General features: G+C 50.4%; 2 protein-coding genes and 1 pseudogene across 2 annotated transcripts; 2 read left to right on the top strand and 1 right to left on the bottom strand.

Annotated features, from left to right (window-relative positions):
* Positions 1-1,293: 1,293 nt before the first annotated feature.
* On the top strand, positions 1,294-2,259 carry LOC142403624 (olfactory receptor 14C36-like). The gene has a single exon (XM_075489861.1). The coding sequence runs from the start codon at positions 1,294-1,296 to the stop codon at positions 2,257-2,259; it is 966 nt and encodes a 321-aa protein (XP_075345976.1).
* A 5,126-nt stretch (positions 2,260-7,385) lies between these two features.
* Positions 7,386-8,364, bottom strand: LOC142403636 (olfactory receptor 6E1-like; annotated as a pseudogene).
* A 3,674-nt stretch (positions 8,365-12,038) lies between these two features.
* Positions 12,039-12,998, top strand: LOC142403625 (olfactory receptor 10A7-like). Its single transcript, XM_075489862.1, is given in 1 exon segment — positions 12,039-12,998. A coding segment is annotated over 1 exon segment (960 nt).
* Positions 12,999-13,150: the final 152 nt, after the last annotated feature.

The following is a 13,150-nucleotide window of genomic DNA, read 5'->3' on the forward strand; positions in this document are numbered from 1 at the left end:
CAGGCAGCAGAGTCATGGGCAGGCAGGGAGAGGGAGCTGCTGCCAGCAATGCCATGGGAGGGGCTTTTGGGCACCTCCCTGACATCCCCTGCAGCACAAACACTTTCCTGGAGCATCCCCCTGATCTCCTCTCCCATCCAGCACAGCTTCTGCCCCCAGGGTCTTGGGGTTTCAGGCTGAGTCTTCTTCTTAGCAGCCTGACACCCCATAAGGAGAAACACCTGAGGGCCTGTTTGTCTGTCCCTGTCCTTCGTCCCTTGGCAGGAGCATTGGGGTATTTCTTTGTGTTTCCCCTCCTGTCCTTGCTGCTTTTGTCCCCACCTTACCTGGGGGCTCTGGGCACTGCAGTGTGTGGGGCTGGCAATGAGCTGACCCTCACTTCAGGGCACCCCATCCTCAGGATTTTTGACTATTTGCTGGGGGTCCTGCTGGGCTGCAGGCTGCCTCCCCACAAGGGCACAGCTCTCCCATGGCATCTCTGTGCCCCAGAGAGGAGGGAGCCCCATGGAGAAGAATATTCGGTGCTAAGGCCATGGCAATGCTGCTCATCATCTCTATGTGGGCAGCTGCAATGAGCCCTGTGTGTCCCTGGCTGGGAGGGGGGAGCTGAGATCCTCCTCAGGTACGATGAGATGGCAGGGAGGGCTTTGGAGATCTGCACTGAGAAACTGGATTCCTCTGCTCTCAGCAGTGTCCAGTTTCTCCTCAGGGGATCATCGGGGTGTGATCATCGTCCTGCGCAAAGAGCTGCAAGGAAAGGGCAGCTGAGACCAGGGCTGATGGAGAGAGCAGCTCTCCATAGCCTGCACTAAGGGACAGTCCCTTTGCCTGTCAGCACCCACACGGTTTCACTTGGAGTGCAAGAGGAATGCCAAGGCTTTCTGCCTTAAAAACACTCCTCAGTTGTGGTGAGGCAACTAGAACAAAATACACAAACCAAAATCCCCACAGCTCTCCTCTGCTCTCAGGTGAAATGGGAGCAATAATGCTGCAAAGCTCATTGGTATCAAAGGCGGATTTAATCCGAGATGGCCCTGTGTTCCTGTTTACCTTTTGCTATAGGGCAGGACGGACACGTCAAGAGTCCACAGCAGAGCTCCCTGCTCCCAATGGCACCCTCTGCCAACACCACGCAGAGCTCATAAAAGGGACATGACAAAGGTCTACCTGAAAGGGGCAAGGAAGTCTGGGGGGTTTCCATGAGAACTGGAATAGGTTTTGCTCAGAGAACTCTGCCTTAACTTCTCACTGCCTTTTCCTCCTTGGACAGGTGCCCATGCCCACAAGCAGCAAATGTCCAATGCCAGCTCCATCACTGAATTCCTCCTCCTGGCATTTGCAGACACACGGGAGCTGCAGCTCTTGCACTTCTGGCTCTTCCTGGGCATCTACCTGGCTGCCCTCCTGGGCAACGGTCTCATCATCACCACCGTAGCCTGTGACCACCACTTCCACACCCCCATGTACTTCTTCCTCCTCAACCTCTCCCTCCTTGACCTGGGCTCCATCTCCACCACTGTCCCCAAAGCCATGGCCAATTCCCTGTGGGACACCAGGGCCATCTCCTACACAGGATGTGTTGCACAGGTCTTTCTGTTTGTCTTTTTCATTTCAGCTGAGTATTTTCTTCTCACTGTCATGGCCTATGACCGCTACATTGCCATCTGCAAGCCCCTGCACTACAGGACCCTCCTGGGCAGCAGAGCTTGTGTCCACATGGCAGCAGCTGCCTGGGGCAGTGGTTTCCTCTATGTTCTGATGCACACTGCCAATATATTTTTAATACCACTCTGCAAGGGCAATGCTGTGGAGCAGTTCTTCTGTGAATTTCCCCAGATCCTCAAGCTCTGCTGCTCAGATGTCTACCTCAGGGAATTTCGACTTCTTGTGTTCAGTGCTTTTGTCTTTTTGGGGTGTTTTGTTTTCATTGTGCTGTCCTATGTGCAGATCTTCAGGGCTGTGCTGAGGATCCCCTCTGAGCAGGGACGGCACAAAGCCTTTTCCACGTGCCTCCCGCACCTGGCTGTGGTCTCTCTGTTTTTGATCACTGCCTTGTTTGCCTGCCTGAAGCCTCCCTCCATCTCCTCCCCATCCCTGAATCTAGTGGTTGCTGGTCTGTACTCGATGGTGCCTCCAGCAGTCAACCCCCTCATCTACAGCTTGAGGAACCAGGAGCTCAAGGTAGCAGTCTGGAAACTGATGACTGAATGTTTTCCAAAAACTGTAGTGTGTCCATCTTCTTCAACAGATGGCTCATAATGTCACTCAGTACAGGCCCAGCCTTTCTTTATTAGTTTCTGTGCTTGTCATTCTTGCTTTTTTATTTTATTGCTTTTTTCACTTGTGATCATGTTGTCCACAAAGAGATATGGACACTCCACTTCTGCTTCATTATCTACCTCACTAGTGTGACCCAGCAACTGGGTAAATAAGGAGCTATACTCCTTCTCTAATTAAACAAAATAAATGTACTTGCATTGTCTGGTCTGTCTGAGACCCAAGCAACTAAAACCGAGCCAAATGTTTTTCCTCATTGGTTCCCTCCCAAGTTAGAGGGGAAAAGAAGGACCTAAAAGCTTCCTTGGAGACAGGGCAATGGGGCAATCACGGAGTCCCCCCTACCTGGAAGGGAGAATGTTCCCAGCCCTTAGACAAATCTCTTCCTCCTCTCTCTCATGACCTGCATGGTGTTTGTGCTTGGGAAAACTCTCATCATCATGCTGGTGGTGGCAAACCGGCATCTGTACACTCCCATGAGCTGCTTCTTGGGGCATTTGTCTTCCCTGGAGACCTTCTACAGATCCAGCACCCTGCCCCAGGTGATGGCCCACTTCATGACTGGGGACAGCACCATCTCTGCTCATCACTTTGTTAGTACTGTTTCCTGCACATTTGGCATGTACAGAGGGTTTACTACTGGTGACCACATCCTATGATGAGTAGCGGGCTGTGTGCCACCCCCTGCTCTCTACAAGACTCATGAACGGGGACATCTGTCTCCAGAGGACAGCTGCACCTTGGCTAGGGGGATTTCTGGCAACTACAGTAATCATTTCAGTCATGTCCCAGAGAGAGTTCTGTGGCCTCACTGGAGTGGACCACTTCTTCTGTGAATTCACCCCATTGCTGGAGCTCTCACACAGTGACACCGTGACACTCATGCTCTTGCCTTTTAGAACCTGCTTTTTAGATCCCATCCTCCCCTTCCTGTTCACATGGGCATCCTGTGCATGCATCAGAGCTGCAGTGCTGGGGCAGATCTCCCATCCAGTATGCGCAGGCAGAAGGCCTTCTCCACCTGCTCCTCTCAGCCCACTAGTGCCACTGTTTTCTATGACACCCTCATCCTTGGGTGTATGTTGCCCAGAACAGCTGTCCTGAGAGAGTTTGGCAAAGCCCATTTTCTACATCATCCTCAGGCCCCTGCTCAATCCCCTGGGGGGAGTGGGACACTGAGAAAAACACTCAGGAAAGCTGTGAGCTGCATCGAGAGCTCATGGCAGCTGTGGGCCTGCAGGAAGAAATAACTTCTGGTTCTCTTTTGAACCAGCCAAGAGGACGTGGACTGGCATGTGCTGTGTCCTGACCAATCCCCTGGAAGCATGGGACATGGAGAAGGCTTTTGGTGTGAGCAGAGGCAGAGAGGTAGGTGCTGGTGGAGCTCGCTGGTGTCATCGTGAGACCTCTTTCCAACATGTTGGAAAAGCCAGAGAGATCAGAGAGGTTCCAAGGTCCTCAGAAAAGGCAAATATCAAACCCATGTTCAAGAAGGGCAAGAAGGAGGACTGGGAGAATGACAGGCTGGTCAGCTTCCCCTCAGTCCCTGGGAAGGTGATGGGGCAAGTCCTCCTGCAGCCATCTCCAGGCACTTGAAGGACAAGAAAGAGGTTGCTGAACCCATGTGGGAGGTGAAAGACGGACATGTTGTGTACCTGGACTTTTGCAAGTCCTTGGATGTGATCTCCCGTAGTCTCCTTAGAGCAGGCTGTTGGCATCTGGACTGAAGAAGTGGATCATGTCGTGGGTGGGAAGTTGGCTGGACTATCAGGAACAACTGCCATTAGTGGTACAAAGTCCTCCGAGGAGCCAGATACTAGCAGCATCCCTCAGGGTTCCGCAAAATCTCATAAAAAAATCATCCAAAGCCTAGCAACCCTGGAAATTAAGACTTTTTCAGCTGTTACGTAGAGTTCTTGTTCTGCACAGGTTTCAACTTTTTTCTAAAATTGACATTCTGGGCTTGAGTCAGTTGTTCGCACAGAGGTGGCCATTGCATCCAAGATACCCTGGGGTAACTGAAGCACCTGTGTGGGAAAGGTAACCCAGGAACCCTTCTGGTGATGAGCTGGTTTGCAGGCAGGGTACCTCTGGCAGGGTGCAGGGCATCGCCTTCCTCCAGCGCTGCTGGGTGGCCTGTGAAGAGGCTGTGAAGAGGAAGCACAGCAGCACAATGTGTCCCCTTGGATGCTGGCTGTGAGGTCACTTCTGAGTGGTCAGCAATGGGGAGAGAGATATTCTCAGGTCAGGAAGGTCATGCGAAAGCTGCCCCCAACAAGATGACACATTTGGGGAGGTGAGGAGGAGCCTGGGCAAGAGAAATGGGAGATTTGGGTGAGGGAAGAGAGGCTTGGCCAACAGACACAAAAGGCCTGTAGAGGTCAAATGGCTTATAGTGATGGTGCTGTGAAAACAGAGACTGTGAAAACATTCATGTTAAGCCCTTACACTATCTCTAACCAGTAACCTTCAGCCCTAACATGATCCTTAAATGCTACTCCTGCCCCTGACAGTAATCCACTGTCACTAACCTACCTGAGGTTAGGCTATCCCTAACCTAAAACCTTACGACTAAGCGAAATCCCAAACCCATAGTCCCTTATCCTTACTCTTATCCTCTTACTCACCCTAGCCTTTATCCTTAGCATTAAGATCCTAGCCTTAATCTTAGCCCTGAGCCCAGCCCTAAACAAAACCCTAGCCCACAAAGCTCGCCCACACCTTAAACACTACCAGACACCCTCACCACACCACCAAACCTTCCCCCTAGGCCTTTGCCTAATCCCTAAGCCTGAAAGGTGAGCTCTAAACCCAAAGCCCTAACCTGAACACCTAACCCCTGAAGCCCTCTTTCCCATGCTCTGACCCACTCATCACCGTCCCCTCTCCTCACCCTTACTTAAGCTGTTTGGCCCCTTGGGGCAGGGCAGGGATCGTGAGGTCTCGGAGCAGTCGCATGGTGTCGGAAGAGGAATGTGAGGTGACCTGTATCTGACCAGCTCATAGGCCACAAGGAGGAGATGGGTGGGAATGCTATGGTGTGGTCAGCTGTTCTTCAGGGTCTCATGGCACAGGAGGAGGCACGTGGCTGTGAAGGTGGCTGTGAGGTCACTTCTGTCTTTGGAGTTGATAGGCCAGCAGCAGGAACATGGCTGGGAAAGGGACTGTGAGGTCACTTCTTTCGGAAGCAGCTGGTAGCTCAGGCCTCGACTCATGGCTGGAATATGTGCTTTTAGGCTCACATTTGCCAGCAGCCCTGATAAGGCAGCAGAAGGCACCTGGTTGGCACACTGATTATGAGATCCCCTCTGCTGAAGTTCCTGGGCGCTGTGCAGTTGAACATGTGTATCCATGACCCAGAGGAGGCAACTCTCACCATGTTTAATGTGAACAAATGCCGGACTCTGCCCCTAGCACAAAATCATGCTGGGCACAGGTATAGACTGGGAGAGGAGTGGCTGGAGAGCAGCCCTGCAGCAAGGGCTCTGGGGGTGCTGGTTGACAGCAGGCTCAGTAGCAGTCAGCAGTGTGCCCTGGCAGCCAAGAGGGCAAACCGCATCCTGGGGTGCATCAGACACAGCATGGCCAGCCGGCCAAAAGAGGGGATTATCCCACTGCATTTAGCAATGGTGCAGACTCACTGTGAGTACTGTGTGCAGCTCTGGGCCCCACAATTTAAGCAGGATGCAAGGTACTCAAATGAGTCCAGAGGAGGGCAACAAAGCTGGTGAAAGGGTGGAAGGAATGTCCTGTGAGGAGCGGCTGAGGATGCTGGGCTTGTCTAGTTTGGAGAACAGGAGGCTGAGGGGCAACCTCCTTGCTCTCTACAGCTTCCTGAGGAGGGGAAGTGGAGAGGGAGGTGCTGATCTCTGATCCCTGGTATCCAGTGACAGGCCACGGGGGAATGGTTCAAAGCTGCGCCAGGGGAGGTTTAGACTGGAGATTAGGAAGCATTGCTTTACCAAGAGGGTGGTCAAACATTGGAACAGGCTTCCTAGAGAGGTGGTTGATGCCCCATGCATGTCACTGTTTAAAGAGGCATTTGGACAATGGCCTTAATAACATGATTTATCTTTTGCTCAGACCTGAAGCGGTCAGGTATTTGGACTAGAAGATCATTGTAGGTCCCTTCCAACTGAACCATTCTATTCTATTCTATTCTATTCTATTCTATTCTATTCTATTCTATTCTATTCTCTGTAGCTGTACAAGGTGGATCCCTCCAGCAGCTGGGCTCAGACACTCAGTCTCCTCAGTTGCTGCCCCTGGATACCAGCCTCCCCAGTTGCAGGCACCTGGACATACGAGCCCCTGAGGCCACAGCCCCTTTCCAGATGCTAGTACAGAACACCCCAGTCACACACACACCCCCTTCCACACACACTCCAGTCTCTCAGGTGCTGGCACTATTGACATAGGGGCTGTCTGACCCCCTGCTCCAATTGCTGCACTCACACCCCTGTGCTCACATGTTCATGCAGAAAAGGGATTGCCTCACACAGGAAAGAGTTAGAAATTAAGTTTAATTTGAAGACAGGACAGACGGCACTGGTCGGGGTCCTCCCCTAAACTTCCATAATAAGTCTCATGCAATCCAAAAATGCTCTTCCCTGCATCCCATAATGTGTCCTATACCCCTAGGCAACAATGCCCTTAGTGCAAATGCTGATCCAGAGACCTCCTCTCAGAGACTCATCTTGATGGGTTTCACACCTGGACAACGGGGCTGATGGCTCTCCCAGGGCAGCCCTGGAAGGAGCTGGGACAAGGTCTTCATTCCTCAGGAGCCTGTAATTTGGGGTCCCACCTGCCACTGTGCCTCTGTGCTCTTCTGGGTTTGTGGGGATGGGCTCTTGATGAGCTGGTGGCTCTCCTGTGATGGGTCTGGGAGCAGCTGGGGCAGGGTATTAACTGACTTACTCCTCCTGCCATTGTTAGTGCCTTCTTGGTGTGTGCAGATGAGCTTCTTCTCACTTAACCAAAAAACAATCCAACAAGAACATAAATCTCCTGAGGCTTCTGTATTTGCAGGTTACATACATATGCATTGGTGTTATTTAACATATGATAGCAGCTCATGGGAATTGCTGTCCAGAAATGCATCATGATTAGGGGAAAAGCCGTGTTGTTGCAACGGCTTCGTTCAGGGCCAGTATCACAGTCTTGTTTCTAAGACTGTAGATGAACGGATTTAAGAATGGGTACAGGACAGTGTTCAGCAAAGCTACAATTCTGTTTGTCTCCAAGGAAACATCCTCGGAAGGACGCACATAGAGAGCAATGCAGCTCCCATATGCAATGGCCAAGGTGGTGAGATGGGAAGAACATGTAGTAAAAGCTTTTTTTCCTCCCAGAGGCTGCTGGCAGGTGTAGAATACAGAAAAGGATGCCCATGTAAAATGCCAGAGTGAAACATAGGGAACCCAGTATGAGACATGATAATAAAACAGACTCTATTTTCCACAGCAAGCTGGTGTCAGAGCAGGACAGGTTGAATAAGGGGGAGTTGTCACCAAAAAAATGGTGGATCTCGTTCGAGCCACAGAAAGTCAGCTTGTAGAGGAGGACCAGATGCTAACTCAAGACTGTGATGCCTATGACCCAAGCAGCAATGACCAGGTGGACGCAGAGCTGAAGCTTCATGATGGCAGCATAACACAAAGGCTGGCAGATGGCAACATAACGGTCAAAGGACATGACAACAAGTAGAACCAACTCGGTACAGCCCAGGGCAAAATAGAAACAGGATTGGGCAAAGCAGCTGCTTAGTGAGATGGTTCTCCTACCAGAACCCAGGATCACAAACAATTTGATGCTTGTGGAGGATGTAAACCAGATTTCCAGGAAGGCCAGATTGCTGATGAAAAAGTACATGGGGGTTTGCAGGCGGTGATACACACACACGAGGAAAATGATGGTTGCCTTCCCCATCACTGTTGTCAGGTATAGGAGCAGAAGGACCAGAGAGATAAATAGCTGTAGTCTTTGATCAAGCCCTGAGAAACCCGCTAGGATGAACTCAGTCACTGCAGTTTCATTTTCTGCTCCCATGCTGAATTTCAGTTCATCCTGCTGAGACAGGAGCATGGCAAAAAACAAGTGTGATGATTTTACAGTCTGCATGAAAAGTTCTTCCTTCTCTGCTTCTTCCCTTTCTTGCAGTCTTCCTATCTAACACAAACATAGTCCTTCAAGCAGTTCTCACACCCTGATTGTTCCGTTTGACATTTCAGTTAGAGTCCTCAGGGAATTTGTTGTCTTCTTTCTACCTTTTTCAAACACTCACAGAGGATTCTTTCTCCAGAAGAGAAGATTGTAAAGAGGCTGTTAGCTATTTCACCCCATTCCTGGGAAATTCCAAATTCACTCAGACCTCTTGCAAACATCTGTCACACCTAAGTGCCAAACTCATCTCTTCTATTGCACAAATGCTAAACCATCAAATCAAATCAAATCAAATCAAATCAAATCAAATCAATCAGTATGTTGAAAGCTATTCTTTCTGCTTTTCAGTACTTGCCTTTTTGGACGAGGAATCCCTGAGAATCTGTTCATTTCAAAAGAATGAATATCAAGGATCTCTTTTGCAATGCCCTGCTTTCTTCCACAGCTTCTTGCTCTCTGCTTCTTCAGGAAAGGGGAGGGGGTGGAATAGGGACCAAGTATAACTCGTCTTCTTTAGTACGCTAAATAATGACCGAAATTCATCATGATCCCACACAATCTGGCACACAGACTCTCTCATCTGACATCCATCTGCACTGAAATGCACTTGTTTCCAAACAGTTGCTCATTGCTATTACTATCCAATGTCCTGACCTAAATGGAGAGCAAGAGAAGAGTGTCTGGAAGAGGTTTGCAACCTTTCTTTGGCATGCCAGACATAGGTTGGGAGGAACCAGCCTCTAGCGTTTTGTCTTGTCTCCCTTGACTACAGAGGGAGCCTCGGGAAAACCAGTTCTCACAGGCACCTGCAGTGAAGTAGATGACACTCACTATTCAAGTCTCAAACCACTGATTTATTAAGCTATTATTTTTTAAATCAGAATCCACATCTAACAGAAGGCAGCACAAGAAAAAGATATGCAAGAAAGACTGGTGTGTTTCCCTTCATCTTTACATTTGTTTTCAGACATAGAAAGGAGCAGAGCAGATGACTCCCAGAGTAGGAGGATTCAAAATGCAAGGGGAGGAGAGGGAGGGGAGGAGATGGCGGGTTTGAAGCAGTGAAAGAAAGCTTCTCCACAGACTGTGTTGTCCCCTCAGGCTCTGTCCCAGGGCAGAATGGGTAGCACTTCCACAAGGAGTAAAATGGGATGTTCAATATAGGGCAGCACTCCATGTTTGCCTTGACATTGTAGCTTGGGGCTCAGGCTAGTCTTAGATCCCAAGTGCCTGGCTTGTTCTTTGCCTCTAGTCTGGTGTAGGGGAACCTCTGCACTGGCTTCATGTGGGAAACTTGCTGAGATTAAACCACTGGCTGTATTTGAGCAAAAGCTCAAGTTCAGTCACCTACAGCGGTAGGACTGTAGTAGATCAGTACCTGAGCTCCCTTTAGCCGCCAGCAAGTTAGGCACCTTTGCCCCTGGGAGGGGTTTGGGTTTCCTCTCTCCTCAACGGGCAGAGCCTGGCACCCCTGAGGGTGATTCATCCTGTCCCACATTGCCAGTCTCCTCAGCTTGGAAGAAATGCCTCCTTTCTCCCCACTGGCCATTCCTGGAGTCTGGAAGGAGCAGCTGTGGCACATATCTCATTGGAGTTCTGCTCCAGGAGTGTGAAGAGCTCATGGCTCATTCCCCTCCCTCATTTCCCCCTTCCTAAGAGCACAGAGGTCCAGGGGAGGGCAGCTCAGGGCTTCCATCCCCACAGGGCTTCAGTTGCGCAGTACTCACTTTCTGCGACACAAAGAGAACTCTGAGCTGCAGCAGGAACCTTCAGGAGACTCTTCTATAAACCCAGCAGGCACTGCAGAGCTGGAGACATTCAGGTGCTGCTGAAGACTCAAAGGAAAGGTTATCACATCATGCTGGGGATTACAGGTAGGTGCTGGATTTGCTGAGGCAGGTGGGCTTAACGTGCCAGTGGCTCTTTGCACAGTGGCAACTATGAAGTGAGACCATGTGGCCTGGGTACAGTCCTGTCCTGCATGTCTTCTCATTCCAGCTCACTCTTTCCTCTAGAGACCCTCCCTGTGTCCGTGACACTGCTGAACAGAGATACCGGCAGCGTGGTTGTCACTACAGTCAGAGCTGTGGGGCATAAGCTGGTGGGCACTCACACACCTCAGTGGACGTGAAGAGGTTGGGGCAGAGTGTATGGGGCCAGTGTGCCAATACATGTCCCTTATTTTCTTAGCTCTCTGAATCTCTCTCTGTCTCTTTCTCCATCTTGCTTGTATCATAGGGATCAATCTCAATCCCTCAGCTATCTCACAGTTGTCTCTCAGCCATCAACGTGGCATGTGATGTCCAGAGAGCAGTGAATCTGAGGCACCCTGCCCATGGAAGCACCTTCAGGAACAAGGCATCCCAGTGTAGGTTGGGTGGATCACTCAGTAAAAGGGCTCCTCCATCCCAGGAACTCTCTGGGCTGCCTAGGTGCCTGCCTTGGCCATCTCCATGTCGCTGTAAAAGGTATCAAGTTTGAGACAGGGAATCATCGGGACAGTGTTTTTTCTGAGCTGAGTGTTATGAAAACCCAAAGAGGAGGTGTGGGCAAAGTGCTCTCTCTTTCAGCCACAGATGTTCCCTGGGCAGGCAAGCAGGCATGTATCAGGCATTTAGTGGAACCCTGTGCTTGATCATGATCCTGCCCTGCCTCAGCCCCCACTTGCCCTCGGGACACAACTCTGTCTTCATTGCAGTGCAGAATAGGGAGCCCTGAGAACTGAGATGGGAATACTGAGGTCCAGGTGCTGTGCTGCTTCAGGGAAGCAGCCCAAATGCATTCAGAAATTGAAGGAGAGCAGGAAAAGATGTTCAGCCAGTGGTCATCACCCCTGTCCTTTTCGCCTCCTCCTCATGCAACATAGCCTTTCCTCATTTGGCTTAAACAACTCAGTTACCTCTTCTCTGGAATTTGTTTTTCCCTGCCCTTCCCTCCCAAGTTCACATCTGCTTGTAAGTCTCCTGTCTAACAGACCCTTTGCAGTGCCTTCAACTACCAAGCTAGTAACTGCTGGCCACTCTTGCTCCGTGGAAAGAGATGCACTGTCCAGGGACAGAATGGGCTCATCAGAAAGCAAATGCTTCAGGGAGTTGAGACCGCTAATCCTGTTTCGTGTCCATTCTTCCTCAGTGTGAAGAAAGAGTCTATGGCACGATGCGTTCCCCTAAAGGCTTTTTTGCATGATGGGGCTTTCCTGTCTGGCCCATCTTTCTGCTGCTGGAAAGCAGGACTTGGCTAAGGCCTGTGCTGGGTACTACTGGGAAGAACTTCAAGCGTCATCATCTAATGTGAGCAAATGAACCTTCTCTTTCATTCCACAGAAATAGGCACCTCATTGCAGCAAATCATCGCTCTAATCAGAGGAGGTTCTTCTAAGAAGAGTAGTTTGGCCCTCTCAAAGAACCTGTTCCTGCCCTTTCACGAGGAATGGAGCCCCTAAACCAAGTGTGAATTCAGGCAGATGAGGGAAAACCTCCATGTTGTCTCTGGCAGTCGCTGCTTCCCAGTTCCTTTTTGCAACAAACACAGAAGCGCATGCCCTTCCTCAGGTTCCCTTCCTGCCAAGAGGGGAAAAGAAAGTCCTACAGTGCTTCATGGAGAAAGAGGAATGGGACAACCGGACATCACCAGTGGAGTTCCTCCTGCTGGCACTGTGTAATGTCCCCAAGCTTCAGATGCCTCTCTTTCTCCTCTCTCTCATCACCTACATGGGGACCATGTTTGTTAACATCCTCATTGTTGTGCTGCTGGTGGCAGATCAGCACCTTCACACTCCCATGTTGGTCTTCCTGGGGAATTTCTCCAGTGTGCAAATGTGCTGTACCTCCAGAATCCTGCCCAGGCTGCTGGCCAGCCTCCTAAGCAGGGACAGAGCCCTTTCTGCTCAAGGCTGCATGACACAGCTCTTTTTCTTTGGCAGTTTTGCAGGTACCGAGTGTTACCTGCTGGCCACCACGTCCTCTGATCGGTACTTGGCCATATGTCAACCCCTGCTCTACGCAAGCCTCATGAACCGGAAACTCTGTCTCCAGCTGGTGGCTGGCTCTTGGCTAGCAGGATTACTGATGTCTACCATAGTCACCAGGCTATTTTTCAAGTCACAGTGCTGTGGTCCCAATGCAAGTGATCATTTCTTCTGTGATTTTGCCCCATTGCTAGAGCTTGCCTGCAGTGACAGCACCATGCTGAGACTGGTTACTTTCATCATCTGCTTTCTGGATGTAGTCTTCCCATTTGTATTCACATTGGCATCCTATATCTGCATCATAGCTGCGATCCTGAGGATCCCAGCCACCACGGGGAGGCAGAAGGCCTTCTCCACCTGCTCCTCTCACCTTATCGTGGTGACTCTTTTCTATGGTACCCTCATTGTTGTCTAGATGATTCCCAGAACAGCCTCACTGAGGCAGCTCAAGGAAGTGCTCTCCTTTTTCTACACCATCCTCATGCTCATAGTCAATCCACTCCTCTACAGCCTGCGGAACAGGGAAGTCAAGGGGGCTCTTGGAAATGCACTCAGAAAAACTGTGGCCTGCATCGAGAGCTCATACTAGTTGTGATCCACCAGGAATAATCAGGTTGTGGTTGTGTCAAGTGTGGACAACTCGTAAGTGCATATTTTGTGTGCCAGGCATATCTTTACAAGTGCAGAATCTTAGGAATGTTTGGGGAATGAGAATTGGGAGAAGAGCATTTGTGTCTTAAA

The sequence above is a fragment of the Mycteria americana genome, unplaced genomic scaffold (assembly GCF_035582795.1).
Source record: "Mycteria americana isolate JAX WOST 10 ecotype Jacksonville Zoo and Gardens unplaced genomic scaffold, USCA_MyAme_1.0 Scaffold_39, whole genome shotgun sequence".
Taxonomy (NCBI): Eukaryota; Metazoa; Chordata; class Aves; order Ciconiiformes; family Ciconiidae; genus Mycteria; species Mycteria americana.